The sequence below is a fragment of the Cervus elaphus genome, chromosome 16 (assembly GCF_910594005.1).
Source record: "Cervus elaphus chromosome 16, mCerEla1.1, whole genome shotgun sequence".
NCBI lineage: Eukaryota > Metazoa > Chordata > Mammalia > Artiodactyla > Cervidae > Cervus > Cervus elaphus.
The window spans coordinates 21,202,260-21,221,756 of record NC_057830.1 but is presented as its reverse complement, the minus strand read 5'-3'; the positions used below and the strand labels follow the sequence as shown (position 1 = coordinate 21,221,756).

At 37.7% G+C, this 19,497-nt stretch overlaps 1 protein-coding gene across 1 annotated transcript in view; it reads left to right on the top strand.

Moving 5' to 3' along the window:
• Nucleotides 1-19,497, top strand: part of TMEFF1 (transmembrane protein with EGF like and two follistatin like domains 1) — a 91,250-nt gene that overhangs the window by 29,217 nt on the left and 42,536 nt on the right. Inside the window, exons 3-5 of the mRNA XM_043927453.1 lie at nucleotides 6,307-6,436; nucleotides 11,094-11,120; nucleotides 13,291-13,387. Coding sequence (XP_043783388.1) covers nucleotides 6,307-6,436; nucleotides 11,094-11,120; nucleotides 13,291-13,387 — 254 coding nt within the window. The remainder of the gene's footprint in view (nucleotides 1-6,306; nucleotides 6,437-11,093; nucleotides 11,121-13,290; nucleotides 13,388-19,497) is intronic.

Here is a 19,497-nt window from a genome sequence, read left to right as displayed (position 1 = left end):
ATACTGTATTAATAAAATATAATACACTGTTTGTGTTGTTCTTATAATACTGCTTACTGTGCTGAGCATTTTATATCCATTAACTTCTAAATATTTTATATATATTTATATATAAAAGTTAACATAACTTAAGCTCTTATGAAAACCTATGATGTAGGTATCATTCTGATACATTTTTTTAAAGTGTGGTATTTGCCATAGTAAACAACTTGAACATTATATAAGGAAAAAATGTCTTCCTTCCACTCCAGACTACCAGTTGCTCTTCTCAGAGGCAACATCCTGTTAATTCTTACATTTCCTTTTAAAAATATTATGTATTTTACTAATACATCAGTGTTTTAATTTCTTTTAAGTACTAAGTCACTTATGCATGCAAGCTAAGTGACTTCAGTCTTTTCTGACTCTTTGCGACCCTATGGACTGTATCGCACCAGGCTCCTCTGTCTATGGGATTCTCCAGGCAAGAATACTGGAGTGAGATGCCATGCCCTCCTCCAGGGGATCTTCCCAACCCAGGGCTCAAACCCACATCTCTTGTGTCTCCTGCATTGGCAGGCGGGTTCTTTACCGCTAGAGCCACCTGGGATATATGTAATCCATATAAACTAAAGTACCTTAGAGATGGTTACTTTTTAGTTTATATGGATTATAAAGAAATCTCTGTATATTTTAAAGACGTTATCCTAGTGTTATTTTCATTTTATGTTTTTTATATAAAGTTCTACATTTTCATTTTATATTTATCTTTGTCTTCATGATTCTGCTTTTCATTCTCAAAGTCTTCCCTTGCAACTCTAAGGTTATAAAGCCTTTTGACCTTTTTAACGTACTTGAACAGCTAGAGAACCTTTTCATGATCTGTCTGAATCCCTTGTATTCTTACCTTGTGGCAAAGCAAGAAAGAAAAAGAAAAGTTAGGGGTTTAGATCAGTAGACATTTACCCAGAGCTTACTTTGTGGTAGGTGCTGGGGATATAAAGATGTTTAAAGACAAATTACTTAATTTGCAGGAGCAAACTGCCTAAGGGTTTACAGCGTTACTTGATCCTGCTGCTGAGCGAAACTTTCTTTGACTCCTCTGCCTTCTTTATAAGCTTTTAAGTCTCTTCAACTTAGACTTCCGTTCTTGCTGGTTTAAGAACAATGACCTCATGTGCCCATTAAACACTCTTCTGTGGATGTTTTAGCACTATCTTTCAATTCATTTAACAACCTTGCTTATGATTCATCAAGCTTTCAGTGTCAAGCTTTCGGGGGGCATAATTGAAACACATTTTAACAGATAATAGGATTTTAAATTGTGAAATTGTTTTGTTTAGCCTGTTAATAGGAGCTATTACATCTTGCCACATACATAAACAAGATTGCTTTTATTAATTTTGAACAAAGAAAAATGATCAGTATTGCATCTTTTCTTTGAAACCTGGGTAATATGTAAAGAGGAATGCCCGTGGCTTTTCCTGTTTTCTTTCTTCCCCTTTGTTCTTCTGACTGAAGTTCTCAGGCTGATATTTTTTTTCCTGAGTTTCATAGTATTTGCTCTAGCTAAGTACTCTGTCCTCTTATTAGACTTTTGTATTAGTCAGGATTCTCCTGAGAAACAGCCAACAAGGTATATTTAGAGAGAAGAGAGAAAGAAATTACCAGGAATGGGCTCACTCAGTTATGGACACGAAGTCCCATGATGTGCAGTCCGCAGGTTGGGGGCCCAAAAAGGCTAGTAATGTGGTTCCAATGTGGATCTGAAGGCTGGAGCGTCAGAGAACTGATATGTAAGTCTCAGTCTGAGTCCATAGGCCTGAGAACCAGGAGAAAACCAAGGTCCCCGCTCAACCAAGGTCAGGAGCTCATTCTCCCTTCATTTGCCTTTTTCTATTCAGGCCCTCAGTGGGTTGGATGATCCCACCCACATTGGAGAGGGTGTTTATCGGTTCACCAATTTAAATGCCAATGTCATCGAGAAATACTCTCGACAGATACATCCAGAAATAATATTTAATCTAGGCACCCTGAAGCCCAGTCAAGTTGATACTTAAAATTCACCATCACAGCCTTGTTAATATTATTGTATTCAGCACAGTTCTTGACACACAGTAGGTACATAATAAATGCTTGAATGGATGTGGCTGCAGAGTTGTACACTGCTGCATCTTTGTAAACTGCTTCAAATCACTCTTCCAGGTAAAGAGTAGGTATGGGGGAGAGTTCTTTCCCCCAGCAAGAGTGACAGTAAAGAGGAGGCACACCTTCAGTTAGAGTCATGCCCGAGTCAGAAGATGCATGTTGTTAAAATTGCCCAAATCATTTAATTTTTCTATAGCGTAATAAGAAGCTCCTAAAAGCAACTCCTGGAAACTGACTGACCAAGGAACTGTAGGTTTGCTTTTCCCATCGTGCTCACTCCTTGGTATGTGCTTGTTAGGTTGCATTTCAAGGACATCGCCTGTCTGTTTCGAGCTCCCTGCTCACTACCACCAAGTGACATATAGTGAGATCCTGCTGAAAAACTGGAGCGTGTAGTGGTTAGAAATTAGGAATTAGCTGTGACCCTAGACAATTACTTAAAACTCAGAAATGATAATGTCTATAGCAGAACCAGCAAATGTTTGTTGAAAATTTACTAGGGCCAGATATAAATGTTAAAGATGGATTTCTCTTATTTAATCCTCATAACAGTTTTGTTAGGTAAATACTATTATAATTACCATTTTACAGATAGGGGAAAAAAATGGCATTGGTGCTAATCTGAGTCACATGAATGGTTGACCCAAGATTTGAACTTAGCATCTGACTTCAGAGCTCTGGCTCTAAGCACTGAGTACTGGAGTGGGTTGCCAATTCCTTCTCCACATGTGCTTTGCAGGACTGTTATATTTAAGTTAGTTTAGGACATTTAAAGTTGCAGCCAATATTTACTAGATAGAAACTCTTCGTTAAATGTTAGCTATTACCATATAGATTCTCAGCCCTATCAGATATAATAACCCTTTTTTATAACCAATAATTTGTATTCCATTTCTTTTCTAAAATGAAATTTGTAGATAATGTAGCTTACATAAACACGTAATTAAAGAAATCAATATAATGTGTAATTGAAATGTAAAGGAGAAATAAAAGGAATTTATAATAAAATAAGTATTTCAAAATGTAAATGCTGGGACATGATTATACCAGAACACAATGTAGGAGTCCATTGCTGATATCTACTTAAATGAATATTTGGGTTTTTAAAAAGATCATCAGCAGCACTTTCATACCAGTAGTGCTTGAAAACAAAAAGCAGAAGTATGGTGAGTGCTAGAATTAAAAACTACTAGGAGAAGCTAGAGCAGCCTGATTTGTTCATGATATTACCATAGTTCCTATGTGAATGGCTGGAGATGCATTCAGAGATTGTATGGTGTATAAAAAAAAGAAATTTTCTGGTGTGTATGTTGTATGGAACTGCCCTTTCCTTTGTGGTACTTTGAGCACTCTTAGAATCCATCTGCTAAATGACAGTAATGACCTCTTGTCATCAGTTCAGTTCAGTCGCTCAGTCGTGTCCAATTCTTTGCGACCCCATGAGTCCCAGCACGCCAGGCCTCCCTGTCTATCACCAACTCCCGGAGTTTACTCAAACTCATGTCCATCGAGTCGGTGATGCCATTCAGCCATCTCATCCTCTGTTGTCCCCTTTTCCTCCTGCCTTCAATCTTTCCCAGCATCAGGGTCTTTTCCAGTGAGTCAGTTCTTCGCATCAGGTGGCCAGAGTATTGGAGTTTCAGCTTCAGCATCAGTCCTTCCAATGAATATTCAGGACTGATTTCCTTTAGGATGGACTGGTTGGATCTCCTTGCAGTCCAAGGGACTCTCAAGAGTCCTCTCCAACACCTCAGTTCAAAAGCATGAATTCTTTGGCGCTCAGCTTTCTTTATAGTCCAACTCTCACATCCTTACATGACCACTGGAAAAACCAAAGCTTTGACTAGATGGACCATTGTTGGCAAAGTAATGTCTCTGCTTTTTAATAATGCAGTCTAGGTTGGTCATAACTTTTCTTCCAAGGAGCAAGTGTCTTAATTTCATGGCTGCAGTCACCATCTGGAGTGATTTTGGAGCCCCCCAAAATAAAGTCTCTCACAGTTTCCATTGTTTCCCCATCTATTTGCCATGAACCGATGGGACCGGATGCCATGATCTTACCTTTCTGAATGTTGAGTTTTAAGCCAACTTTTTCACTCTCCTCTTTCACTTTCGTTTGTCATGGTGGCAACCAAAAATGCCTCCATGGGGCACCCACCGCTAGGGAGCATGAGCACCTTTGTGAGCACTGTGTTAGAAAGTTGTTAAGCATTGCTGAGTGAAGAGTTAGTTGGCTTGAAAAATCCATAGACTTGTATTTGACATCTTGGAGCTTATGGTCTTTTCTGTTGTGTTGTTGCTAAATATACCTTGTATAATTACAGAGTAACATTGACTCCTGCAGACATCATGTAAGCTTTATTGTGTACATGTTAGGGGAGGAGAATAAAGGAATGTGATCCTTGGAAGAATTGGAGGAATATAGGAAGGCATCCTAAAGTAAAATTTGAGTTTCAACTGAAGTTCATGTAGGAGTCTGGTGATAGTGTATAGCAAGTCAACTTGGTTGTAAAATATTTTATTAAAAGTTGTTTCTACCAGTGCTTTACCTGAGGTAGCATGCCAAATTTATGGTTCATTAAGTAAGTTGACCACTTTTTAAAAAGTAAATGGATGATGAAAGTAAGCCTTGCTCATGGCAGAAAAATGGAGAAAAACAGAAAATCATAAACTTGGAAATAAAAAATATGGTGACAAGTAATGTGAAAAATTTATTGATATTTTCTTCCAGGATTTACTCTCTGAATATTTATTTTTCTAAATAATTCAGATATATATATATATAATTTATCTTCTTGCTACATTTTTATTTTATATTATCATATTATTTAAGAAATTTGCATTCAGTTTTGTGGACTAGATACTGCATTTAAAAATGGCACAAAATTCTCAGAAGTTACATACTTGGTATTATCACCTGCTTTTCACCTAACATCATCTTTTTATGTCACACAGTATTCTTATAAAGGGCAATGCTCAATGACTCTTTGAACATATATAGCATGCTTTAAAATAAACATTACCTTATTGGATACTTAGATTTTTTCTTGTATGTTTTTGATATGAATACATTTCTATTTGAAATGACTGTAATAAATTTTCATCTATTGTAGTTTCCTTCAGATAGATCCGTAAATGTGTAATTCTAGATCAAAAGCCTCATTGCTTTTTTAGAACTCTTAAAATGTGTTGTTAAATTGTATTCTTAAAAGATTGAGCCAGTTTAAATTACAGCAGGGCTATTGGTTTGCGACTAAATTGAGTTTTTTGTTTGTCTAATAGCCAGTTTTATAAGGTTAAAGTAGCATCTTATTTTTGTGTGCAACTCTGATTGTTAGTAAAGGTCAGCATTTTTAATATACTAATTGACCATTTGTTATCTTTCTGTAAATTTGTCTTTTGTCCATTTTGTATTAATTGGTGCTCTGTTTCAGTGATGATAACTTGTATCATGTTATACTATTATCTCCCAGATTTTAAAACGTTAATCCTTTATATTTTTGAAATATAGAAGTTTTAAAGTTTTTTAAACATACTAATTCAGTGTCATTTCTCAAACCTGTATCATTTTTTTTCTTTTCATCTACTAATTCTTCAAGGTCCATTTCACATTTCACTTTCTCTGTGGAGGCTTTCTTAAATACCTTATATCTTACAGTAATAGGTGTTAGATATTATACTTATCTGTACTTTTGATTTGGTACACGATCATATATATACACACACATACATACATTTCATATTTATTTGGCTCTCTAATAAGACTGTAAAGTTTCAGAGAACAGAGCTCATGTGTCTTCCATAGCATTTACCTTGAAACCTTTTATACTAGAGGTGTTGAATAAGTGAATTTTGATAGTTTACATCGTTAGTGCTTATTCCAAACATTGGGAAGAATCTCCTCTTATACTATCTCCTTGGATCGCTAGCAAATGATGTAGATAGGATAGAGATTTTCATTCTCATTTTTATGGGTAGTTGATAGTTAAAATATTTTCGTTATAAATGTGAAAAAAGGTATGAGAAAGTAGCCCAGCTCTTCTTTTTAAAAACCAAATAAAAGAACAAACTTCTGTAGTAGAAGTGTGTTACAATACTATGGCATTGCATTCATGAATATGAAATGAACTGTTAGTATTCATGCCTCGTTCTGAGAATTTATTTTTGTTTCTTTTGCAGTGCCATACGAATTACATTCCTGTCTGTGGATCAAATGGGGACACGTACCAAAATGAATGCTTTCTCAGAAGGGCTGCTTGTAAGCATCAGAAAGAGATAACAGTAGTAGCAAGAGGCCCATGCTACTCTGGTATGTGTGATACTCTTCTGAAGAAATGTTAGAAATGGTTCTGCCATACTAAGATGAAGTTTCCAGTCAGAGGTTTATTCCCAAGACTGCTGTGTGGATCGGGATGATAATGTGGGAAGTGGGCAGGGCTTCTTTTTGCCCCCATTTCATGTTGCTTTTTAACCCCAGGTGATCTCTCTTATTCTTCTGTGTTACTTCTCAGGATGTTTTTAATGTTTAATACTATTTTTGGTGGAGACTTTGCTTATCAATTTTGCCTTATAGTTTGAACATTAGGCAGAATAAGATTTGGGAGGGTAAATGCTGTGAGATCTGTTTTGTTAATTTTTATTTTGGTGGGAGGTGGAGTGGGGAATATGGTAGAAGCTCATTAGTGGCATCCCAGGAAGTGTTTGTCCAAGCTCTTCTCTTTGTATCTTTTCTGTTTGTCAGCCTTTGTTACCAACCTCCTCCCAGTTTTTGTATTTACTCCTCTTTTCCTTACCAAATTATTTGTTGTTGTTGTTACTAAGTTGTGTCTGACTCTTTGTGACACCAAGAACTGCTGCATGCCAGGCTTCCCTGTGCTTCACTGTCTCCCGGAGTTTGCTGAAATTCATGTTAATTGAGTCAGTAGTGCTATCTAACCATTTCATCCTCTGTCATCCCCTTCTCCTCCTGTCTTCAATCTTTCCAGCATCAGGGTCTTTTCTCACAAGTCATCTCTTCGCATCAGGTGGCCAAAGTATTGGAGCTTCAGCTTCAGCATCAGTCCTTCCTATAAATATTTAGGGTTGATTTCCTTTAGGATTGACTGGTTAGATCTCCTTTCTGTCAAGGGATTCTCAAGAGTCTTCTACAGCATCACAATTCAAAAGCATGAATTCTTCAATGCTCAGCCTTCTTTATGTCTTCCTAAATTGGTAGTGGTCAATTTTGGAGGGCATTACTGTAAGAAACCAACAGTAATGCCTTGGTTTCTTACTTGTGTTCGTATGTGGGAGCAGGGATGCTGGTGAGATATTATAAGAGAATTATTGTATGAAGGTTAGCAGTAAATGTGGAGGCTGTTCTTTATATGATTACCCCATTTCCTTTTTTTTCCTGTATACTACAGTGCCTGTGTTCAGAGTTTTTATTGGGGCTCCATTACATAAGCATGACTGATGGATTGTCCATGTGGTTGATCTCAAACTTGGTCCACTAACACCACGTGACTCAAAGCCTCCGCTCTGAACTGTGTGGTTGGTCTTTCTGGTGTGAGCCAGCCCCCACCCTAAGAACACTGAGCGTGGCCAGCCCCACCCTAAGATCTGATGTGGTCAGCCTCCTTCCTAAACATCAGTTAGTTGCCTTCTAGAAGCTGCAGGCCAAGGTCAGATCTCTCTTTGGGAAAGGCCAAATTCTTTTCCATACACTAAATAATTAGGTTCCCTTAAGCCAGTAGACTGTCATTTGATATGGTTCTCACATACTTTTCTAGGTACATTATATTTCACAGCTTTGATTTAGAAACTAAAAAGGAATATGGAGTTCTTTATAATCCCAAATTAATTATGCATCATTTATGAGGAGTTTAAGATTCCAACTGCCTTGATAAACAATGAATGTTAAACATGGGGAGGCAGAGTGTTAGGCTGGAAAGAGCGCTGCGCTAGGCTTAAAAAGTCTAACTTAAATTAACTCCAGCTCTGGTTTGCTGAATGACCTTGCACAAATCACTTAGCTGCTCTGAGGTCCAGTTACATACCTACATGGTTAGATGGTTATCGTCTCCTGCGGTTAAGTGAGGGTCGAATGAGCTGAGCTATAAGGTGCTGCATTGATCTTGTTATCTGCTGGGTGGGGTTTGTGTTCTGTTATCTAGTCTGGTGTAGGTCCTGTTTGCTGTGCTAGAAATAACATTCTCCTTTGCTTATTTGAGAACTTCTTTTTTTTTAATGCTTTAATATTGAGCTTAAGTCTTTTCTCCCCTCTGAAATCTTTCTTTGGCATCTCCTGGCAGGATTTCTTCATACTTTGTGCATATGTCTGTGTACATATCATACTTCATTTCATTTATCCAACACAGATAAATGTGTTTATCCTTTAGCCAGATCCTGTTTCTGAACAGGAAAGTAGTATGTCTTGCCCAGGGAGGATGTCATAATTCCAGGGTTGGAGTGGGGGAAGGCATGTGTCTATTGAAAATCTAACCTACAGAAAGAGCTCAACCTCATTATCAGAGTAGTCAAAATATATTTATTTCAAAATTTTAAATGACCCTAATGGAAGGCGGTGAGATATTATATTTATTAAAATTGGACATTGGTTGAAAAAAAGGTTAGTAGTGAGTATCTCCTGCACTGGGTGTGTCTTATTTATCAGTTTGTACCTATTCCTTTTACTATGTTGTCTAACACATAATATGTACCTAGTCAATGTATATGGAATAGAAGGGAAAAAGAGTTTTCCTGAGAAAAATTTGGTAAAAATAAGTCAAGTTCCCTTCTTGTCTTTTTTCCTGCTCTTTCATCCTTTCTTTTCCTCTGCTTAGAGAAGATATTTTTCATGGTTGATCGGTCTGTGAATACACTGTAAGACTTTGTATAAAATCCCATGAAGTGTTCAAGTTCAGTTCTGTTACTCAGTAGTGTCCAACTCTTTGCGACCCCATGGACCGCAGTACGCCAGGCCTCCCTGTCCATCACCAACTCCTGGAGTTTACCCAAACTCATGTCCATTGAGTCGGTGATGCCATCCAGCCATCTCATCCTCTGTTGTCCCCTTCTCCTCCTGCCCTCAATCTTTCCCAGCATCAGGGTCTTTTCAAATGAGTCAGCTCTTTGCATCAGGTGGCTAAAGTATTGGAGTTTCAGCTTTAACATCAGTCCTTCCAATGAACACTCAGGACTGATCTCTCTTAGGATGGACTGGTTGGATCTCCTTGCAGTCCAAGACTCTCAAGAGTCTTCTCCAACACCACAGTTCAAAAGCATCAATTCTTTGGCACTCAGCCTTCTTTACAGTCCAACTCACACATCCATACATGACTACTTGGAAAAGCCATAGCCTTGACTAGATGGACCTTTGTTGACAAAGGAATGTCTCTGCTTTTTAATATGCTGTCTAGGTTGGTCATAACTTTCCTTCCAAGGAGTAAGCGTCTTTTAATTTTATGGCTGCAATCACCATCTGCAGTGATCTTGGAGCCCCTCAAAATAGTCAGCCACTGTTTCCACTGTTTCCCCATCTATTTGCCATGAAGTGATGGGACCAGATACCATGATCTTAGTTTTCTGAATGTTGAGCTTTAAGCCAACTTTTTCACTCTCCTCTTTCACTTTCATCAAGAGGCTCTTTAGTTCTTCTTCACTTTCTGCCATATGGGTGATGTCATTTGCTATCTGAGGTTATTGATATTTCTCCCCGAAATCTTGATTCCAGCTTGTGCTTCCTCCAGCCCAGCGTTTCTCGTGATGTACTCTGCTTATAAGTTAAATAAACAGGGTAACAATATACAGCCTTGATGTACTCCTTTTCCTATATGGAACCAGTCTGTTGTTCCATGTCCAGTTCTAACTCTTGCTTCTTGACCTGCGAACAGATTTCTCAAGAGGCAGGTCAGGTGGCCTGGTATTCCCATCTCTTTCAGAATTTTCCACAGTTTATTGTGATCCACACAGTCAAAGGCTTTGGCATAGTCAATAAAGCAGAAATAGTGTTGAAGTGGGTGATATCTAAAATGTGTATTTTTTCCAGTCCCTCTTGTTTCTACCATGATTTGGACTTTGATTATTGTCTTTGTGAGATTGAGGGTGAGGGGGGATGGGAGTGATATTGTGAAGGATGTCCCCTGTTCTCGAGAGCTATCTGACAGACTGGAATGCATTTTCTGGTAAATTCTCCCTAGAAAGTGCTGGATAGAGTGTCAAGTTCACCACTTGCCATCTCGGCTCCAGGCTGATGATGCTACAGTCTTGCCCTCTTTTCAACATGCTCTGTGCCATATGTTGGTTCTTTCAGGATTATAAAATACATATTTTAAATTAATTACATTTTACACTGGTTTCTTGCTGGTAACTTTGAGGGAGGTTCTTTAATTTGATTAGTAACAAGTTTTTCACTAACACCTTGGTGAGATTTCCTTTTGGTAAGGTTTCCTGGAGGAAGTTAATTTCATCAGTATTAAGAAAACCTCAACCTTGAGGTTCTTTCCTTCTAAACCTTAGGTTTATTCATATCTTTTGGCCTTTATCCACAGATTTAATTAAGATTTTTGGAGCAAGACCCAAAGCTTTTCCTTTCTTTTTATTAAAAGCAGTTTATTTATTATTCCTTGAAAGCTTTAGCAAAATTAAACATTTCTAATACCTTTTAAGTGAGTTCATTATAATTATTTTTATTTAGCCATTTACTTTATAACATTTATTGATTTTCACTTTGTACAAAGCACCTGGGTATTTTCTGAATGGGCTACAAAGATTATGAGGTATAGATTATGTATCCAAGGAATTTTTATTTGGAGAAAGGTACAAAATAAGTATATAAGAATAAATTGTTGGATTTCTAAAAAAATGAGAAAAGGGACTATCTGAGAATGGATATCACAGTTTGATTTTTGATAAGAAATTTTACTATTTGGTAAGATGAGATTCTGGGAAACGTGTTCATACTCATTCTTTATTTTTCTTCTTAGATAATGGCTCTGGATCTGGAGAAGGAGGTAAGTTTCAAATACACTTAAAATGCCTTTCTTCTTTTGCGTTTTAAAAATGGCTTTACTGAGGTAAAATTCACATACCATACAATTTGCCCATCGAAAGTGTATAATTCAGTGGCTTTTAGTGTATTCACAGAGTTGTACATTAATCACCACAGCCAACTTTAGAACATTTTCGTTGCCCCAGAAAGAAACCCTGTACCCCTCAGCCATCATCCCAACCCTTCAGTTCCCCCTTTTTTCCCCTGCATTTATTTTTCATTTTAGATTTGTTGTCAGACAAAGGGGAAATGATTGAAGTTACACCAAAGGGCCCTCTCCGTAAGATCATCCCCAGGTGATTTTAGCTCGGATCAGAGTATTTGTGACTCTCTTCTGTCCTTTGCTTACACATTTTTGCTCATAAGGAATTTTCAAGGCACAAAATTAAAAAAAACTAGTATTTGGTAGTAGCATATAACAGAGTTTACTCTGAATTATTAGCATTGATTTAGAACAGATACTATGCTTGATCTCAGCCACAAACCCGAGAAATGATGAATTATTAGAATTGAGAATGACTAAACTATTTCATAGTCTAATGAGACTGTAATTCTTAATGAGTATCCACTGAATGCAAAATAATGTTTCAGGTGCTCTGTGGATGCACTAAAAGAAAAAATATCTCTGGTAAAATTCACATGTATGCAAATAAAAATCACAGTTATGATCCTTCTAGCACAGTCTGAAACCTTGCTCCATCTTCCTATGTTTCATAGAACCCTCAAATTGTAGAGTTGGAAGGGAGTTTAAAGGTCACCTAAGAGAGTAGAACTGTCCTGAGGAAGACATTCAAGGATGATGGTTTTAGCTTTAAAAAAAAAAAAAAAGATTAGAAGCTGTCTAACAGTAGAATTTAAATGGACATGTTCAAACAGAAACTTCGTGATCATGTGTGAAGGATGAGCTCATTAATTCTAGATCTTAGAACTGGAAAGGACTTTAAAGGACCATATAGTCTATCCCCTGTGGTCAGATACTCAGTTACGAAACTCATTGTTACTATATGAAAGAAATGGAAGTTGGTCTACATATTTGCTTTTATGGTACAAGTATTGGATGTCTTGCCCTGAGAATGTTGGTTGTTGGTAATTTTTTTTTTTTTTTTAGGGAGTATGAGTTAGGCTAAGTGGTTTGCTCAGATTAATACACAAATTCTAGTGAGCTCATAGTGGCTGTGTGAATTTTAGATCTCATGGTATTTCTGAGGCTTAGAAATACTTAAGATTATGCTCCCTGGAATTGTTTGGGAGTATGCATGAGAGTTTGGGTAAAGTGTAGGTAGATATCCAAAATGGCAAGTGTAGGAATAGTACCAAACAGGCACTTAGGTCTGTGTGCTTTCCTTCTAACACCTTCTCTGTTCCAAACCAGACTGGGACATCCTCTGAGTAAACCATTATCCCTAAATTGGCTTCAGAACTCATCTCCCTGCCCAGTTTGAGATTACCATGATCAGATCCACTGTAGCTGAGGCCCACAGATACGAGGTTCCCTAACTGAAATATGAGCTGATTTGGGGGCTGGTGGTATGCACTCATCTTGTGCTGGATCATAGGAGACCCATATACTTCAGCATTCTTGGTATTATTGGCAGGGCTAGGTGGCAAAGTAAAAAAGGGTAAGTACTTTGTAAATAGACTCCTTTCCTTTTTAAAATTTGGAGACAGTTTTTAAGGCAGGTGTGAAACTGATGTGAGGACAAGGTAGTGGTTAGACTCTGCTGTGTTGAATAACTTATTTGTTGAATCACTTACTACTAATAGGACTGCACAGACTGTTTCAGTAGGGTAATCACGGACTGAATTTATTGCTCATGTTTATTTCCCCTCTCTTATTTCATGTTATGGTAATTCTTTTTAAGAATTAGTGAGACCTGGCTTATTGTTCCATGGTACTTAGGCTAAGGGATTATTTTTCTGGCCCCAATACTTGTTTTTTTCCACAGTATATGTTATACTCTGTATTGACAGCATTTTTGGACTCAAGCATCAGTAGCTTTTTGGAATTGATTGTTTTCAAGAGCCTTGCATACATTTTCCCCAGAAATAGGATAATGGCTGCTGAAAACATGAAGCAGGTCTGGAAAGGATCCCAGCTTTTGGTTGAAAATTTAATTTTTCTTTTTAAACAGAAGAGGAAGGATCAGGGGCAGAAGTTCACAGAAAACACTCCAAGTGTGGACCCTGCAAATATAAAGCTGAGTGTGATGAAGATGCGGAAAATGTTGGGTGAGTTGACTGAGGGAAAGGGATAAACTTATTTGGAGGTTAATTGTCAGCATTATTATCTTATAGAAAGCTATCTTTTAACCTGCTTTGGTGTATATTGTGTGTGCCTTCTTTATTTTTTGTTTAATGTTAATCTATTGACTTTTAGGTTGATATGATACTATAACTGTTTAAGTCAGTTTAAGTGTTTTAGAATGGAAATCCATTTGTAAATTTTTTTTTCATTTTACCACTCCCTTTCTTCACTGATAGTTTTATACTGTTATAAAACTGATAAATTTTATACCAAGTGCTAATTTTATTCATCAGAATTACTCTTATTTGAATTACCTTACTTTTATATTTTCAACTAGAATCATGGTAAACAGTTTTTCTTGCATTTTTATACACAAACTTTTTTAAAATATAAATTTATTTATTTTAATTGGAGGCTAATTACTTTACAATATTGTATTCGTTTTGCCATACACTGACATGAATCAGCCATGGGTGTACATGTGTTCTCCATCCTGAACCCCCCTCCTTCCTCCCTCCCCATCCCAGCCCTCTGGGTCATCCCAGTGCACCAGCCCCGAGCACCCTGTCTCATGCATCGAACCTGGACTGGTGATCCGTTTCACATATGATAATATACATGTTTCAGTGCTATTCTCCCAAATCATCCCACCCTCGCCCTCTCCCACAGAGTCCAAAAGACTGTTCTGTACATCCATGTCTCTTTTGCTGTCTCGCATACAGGGTTATCTTTACCATCTTTTTAAATTTCATATATATGCATTAGTGTACTGTATTGGTGTTTTTCTTTCTGGCTTACTTCACTCTGTATAATAGGCTCCAGTTTCATCCACCTCATTAGAACTGGTTCAAATGCATTCTTTTTAATGGCTGAGTAATATTCCATGGTGTATATGTACCACAGCTTTCTTATCCATTCCTCTGCTGATAGACATCTAGGTTGCTTCCATGTCTTGGCTATTATAAACAGTGCAGCAATGAACTTTGGGGTACATGTGTCTCTTTCAATTCTGGTTTCCTTGGTGTGTATGCCCAGCATACACAAACTTTAAATGTATTTCAATGCATTAAGAAAATCTAAAACTTTCAAAATTTTAAAGATAGTAAGTAAATATAATAAGTAAAAATTATTTCTGGAAAACTCAGCTGGACAGACTGACGTTTTGTTTTGTTTTCTCACTCATGTTCAGCTTTCACCAAGGTGGGTTTTGTTGCTAAACAGTATCGTCCATCCAATTTCCCGTGCACTCCCTCTGAAAAGGGTGCAGAGTAGTAATGATATAGACCTCATCAACACAGTCATGTTTGTTCATCAGGTTCCTGTTTGTTTATCCCCAGGCTCAGCCTTCCTTCATTTCCCTGTGGTGCTTGCTTTTTGCACAGTTGATTCTAAAAACTTGAATGCTGTCTTTAGGGCCTTATGTAGCACAAATGGGTCCTCTTCACTTCCTCAATTTCCCCTTAGTGCGTAGTTTGAAACACTTATTTTATAGAGATTTGCACTTTCTTTCTTACTCATATGTATTTTCACTGTGCATTTCTATGTTTTATTCAGTCCTTAAATGCATATTTGAGCCTTTTACTGATCAACGGTAATATGGTTTAATTAGCATTTGTGCCTGGAGTGACTTTTACAAATCAGGGTCCCTGTGTTTGATACAGAATTTTGATACAGAATCAGCTATTTGTCTGGCACTTGGTAAAATTAAATGTCTGATAATTTACTTGATATGTATTTCAAAGTAGGTGAGAATTGGCAAAAGACAAGTTCAATAAAAAGTTGAACAGCTCAGCAAACCCTGTGTTTGCTCTGTTTGTGCATCCGAGTCACGTGTTGACATGTCCATCTGTTTTAATCAGAGTGGATTGATTTGTGAGAAGATGTTTCCCAAAGTAGATTTTGGCCTGTAGAACATGAGAGAAATGATAGCAATGTGGACTTGCAGAGAGGACAGGTAATAGATGCTATATTCTTTTTCTCTCTTTTTGTACTAATGGTATGATGAAACACCTGCGTGTATATATGTGTACGCGTGTGTGTCTTTTTGTACGTATTTAGTGCTTTTCTGTGTTTTTCTTCAGTACTGTTCTGAAATCGTGTTCAGAGTCAGAATAGCTGTCAGTGATTGATCGACTTGGTCTGCTGATCTTTTGTTACTCCGTTGACAGTACCTCTCTTCAGTCCTCTTTTACACATTTCTTTGCTATCATTTTTCATCCCTTAATTGAAAGAGAGGGATGCTCTTTCAATTTTGCTTGGAAGTAGAACAGATTCTGTGACATCTCAGAGGTAGCCTTAAGTATGACATTGGTACAAAATGCACATCATTCTGTGTACACCTTCTCTTGATATGATGTGTAGTTTCTCCTCAGTCAGAGCATGTCTGTTGTATAGAAACACACTAAATTCATTTTGTGTGTGTCTACTTGAGAACTTGTAACTGCTATCCTTGCAGGTACATGATCTAAGCAAAAGAAAGGGAGTGTAGACAAGGGAAGGGCTTACCAATAAAAGGAGCAGGCAGGCTGAGGAGCCTCCTCGGGAGCCCTTGGATAGATTGGGACAGGCAGCCAAGACCAGGCCAGGAAATTGATGCAATAATAGAAGAACATTAAGGAAGTAATTTGTGCCTTTACCTAGAAAGCAAGTGCATATATACATAGTAATAACAGATATTAAGTAAAACAAAATCCTATAATACTTAACTTTTGCTGAAAATAATGTTCTCTGATATTTCCTACAGTGATTATGACTTACAGTTTAAAAAATATTGCTCTATAATATAACTATAATAGATATTTTATTTCATGTTACATTTTTAGTTATGGGTATTCATTTAAAAAATATTTTGGGGGCTTCCTTGGTGATTCAGTGGTAAGGAGTCTGCCTGCCAATGCAGAAGACGTGTGTTCGATCCCTGATCTGGGAAGATCCCACATGCTTGGGAGAAACTAAGCCCATTCACCCCAACTATTGAGCCTGTACTCTAGAGCCTGGGAGCCAAAACCCCTGAAGCCCCCGAGCCCTTGCTCTGCAGCAAGAGAAGCCTGCGCCCCACAGCTGGAGAGCTGCCCCTGCTCTCCGCAATTGGAGAAAGGCCCACGCAGCAGTGAAGATCCAGCACAGCCAAAAATAAAAAATAAATTAAAAAATTATTTTTAAAATAAATAGAACAAGTATTTTTTATCTTCTGTCATTTTGAAATGTCTTTCCTGTCAGATGAAATGCTATATATCAATATAATCTATCTGGTTTCCAGAGGGCAGCTAATCCTTTTTTTCCCCTTTACTTGGCTAATTTATTCTTATTTTTAAACTTTCTTTTTCTATTGAAGTATGGTTGATTTACAGTGTTGTGTTAGTTTCAGGTGTATAGCAAAGTGAGTCAGTTTTACATATATATGTATTCTTTATCAGATGCTAAAACCTTTCTCTTGCTTTAAAAGCTCTTTTTTTCTTTGCTAATAGGGAAAGAAACTTGACCATTTGTGGGAGGGGATAAATGATACCATGTAAGTTAATTTTCTGTTATTAGGAGAGGTGCTAGCATTTTATTTATCCATTTAAATGGAAATTGATTTAAATAGATTGTCTTCTTAAACAGACTATACAGAACATATTCTAACATATTCTTAAAGTCATATATTGTATAGTGTGTTACAGTTTCCAAACATTGTTACCTAAATTATTTTGTTCAGCTCTTTATGGCAGTATGTCTGGTTGGTAAGGTGAGGATTTATTACTCTGATTTTACAGGCGGAGGTGAGCTCAGAAGAGGCTGAGTAGCTTGTGATTAAGAACAGAACCAGAACCCAGGTCTCATGACAAGGGATTTGTCTATCATGTTGTGTATGCACGTGTGTAACACCATGGTGTTTTCAGAGGCCCCTGATGTTCTTCATGCTAGTTGTCCCACCCCTACTTAAGGGTCCGTTCTGCCTTGTGTTTGGGGCTCTACATCTGTTTATAAAAATTATTTTTCTTCTCCCACGTCAGGTTGTTCCCTTGCCTCTGGGTGCTGTCAGTATGCCTAGTCAGTGATTCTGACTGTAGATGACTCCAACTTATTAATTGCTTCTCTGCTTCCCCAAAATAGGAAACCATGTGCTTACAGGAACTGTATCTAATGTAGGAATAAATTCTAAATGTAAAATCAGAGTAAATAGGTTCTCAGTGAAGTGCATGAACTTCATATATTGTATGATTGTTTTCTCTCTTACCTGCTCAGTGGCTATTTTAATTATAATTGAAATTAGTTTTGCTTGTGAGAGGCTTTTTTCTTTCTTCCTGAAGCACAGTGTGACTCTCTAATGGCCCTGGGGGCTTTTGCGTGGGTTTGTGATGTCTGTCTTCACTGATGCTTGCCCTTTGAATTTATACCTAGAGCTAGATAGTTGAGGTTCCAAGAAATTTGATGCCCACATGGAGAGGTTTCAGTATTCCATTGTGACTTTTGAAATATAGTGGCTAGATTTTCTTAGTCTTAAAACTTGGGAACAGTACCTGCTTTACAGAAAATTATATTTCTCCATATTCTTAGCAACTGCACTCCCTCTTCATCTAAACAGTATCTCTTAAAAAAAAAAAAAACCAACCCAATATCTCTCATCTGTCCAAGGCTGAGCTTATTGCTCTAAGATAGTTCTCAACTGTTTGTCTGTACAGTGGGACCAAATAATCATAGAACTCCTTCAGCCAGGTAGACCTTTTATATACCTGACTTAAGTCCCTGCCGTGAACGATTTGAGGAGTTTGTAGAATCATCTGGCATGACATCAATACAGGCAAGCTCTAAGAACCCTGCAGTTATTCCTTTGAACTTTGTCTGCCACGTGCTTTGTGGAAATTGTCCCTGCTCTTCTGCATTTTTGATGTCAGTCACTTTGGAGATGGTGTTTCCCTTCTCCCCCGAGGGACATAAGTGCCCAGAGTTGCTCAGAGAAAGAGTCAGGTAGGTGTGCAGTGTGACCGACAGTTCGAGAAGCAGGAGTCAGTAATTCACCTGATGGACGTCTTTGTCGTTACACCACCGTTTTCTGTTTGGAGAGTTGTTGGCGACTGTCAGGAGCTGATGCGTGTCTCCCTCAGAATGTGCAGTGGCATCTTTCCCCTCATTTAAAGAGAAAGAATGATGCTCTGTATCTCTGTTCTCTATCATGTCCTCCTTTCTGGAAACTGCACATAGTTGGGGTTTTTTTTTTTTTTTTTAAAAACAACCAAAGAAGTATTTTCCTACTATTATCTTCTCCTCACCTCTGATTTCCTCCTAATCAGAGATGACAGTAATTTTTGTCATTTAACATGGCCTAACTATGGATATTTAGAATAGTAGACTTTTTAAGCTATTTAGGTTTAATAAATTTCTACCATGGCCCCTTAGACTATAATGGAAAAAAAACTGTATGTTGTCTGTTTTCCTCTGATAATGGGAAATAAACACTATTAAACATTATTCTGTACTGAGTATAACCCAGATGTTAGCAATGACAGGCTCCTTTATCCAGAAATATCTTCCTGTATTTCTGTACAGCTGCCAGTAATGGTTTCTTTTGAGAGGTTAGATGTTAAAATGTAGAACACAGTATTCTCCGTGGCCTCCTGCAGTTTTCTGAACGCTCTGTTGCTCTTTGATAATTTGCCTCTGTTGTTCTCTCTGCCTAGAGTCCCACCCCTGTATGTCTGTTTGTTTAATGCCTACTCTTCCTTTCAGCTTGGATATAAGCACAACTTCAGCCCCTCTTCCTAGCAGCATGCTTTGCTCTTTATGCAGTCCCTGTGAGATAGATGACTAACGCTTGTGTTCAGACAACCTCCACACAGCCCTCACATTGTTGGGGCTGCTGACAGATTGTGGGTTTCCTGAGGACAGGGACTTGGTCTTGCTGGTTTCTACAATGGGTGAACTTGCCATGAGGTTGGGTATCTTAGGTTCCCTCTGTAGGTCTTGTTGAACTCCTGGAAGTTCACACAGGGCTTTCTTATTCACTTGGAGCTGCACAAGGGGTCATAGTAATGGTTTAACATGTGTGAGAAGGACTAGTAATATTGTGAGGAACTTGGAGCAGGTGAATTTGTTGCAGGCTTTGTTAGGTGTT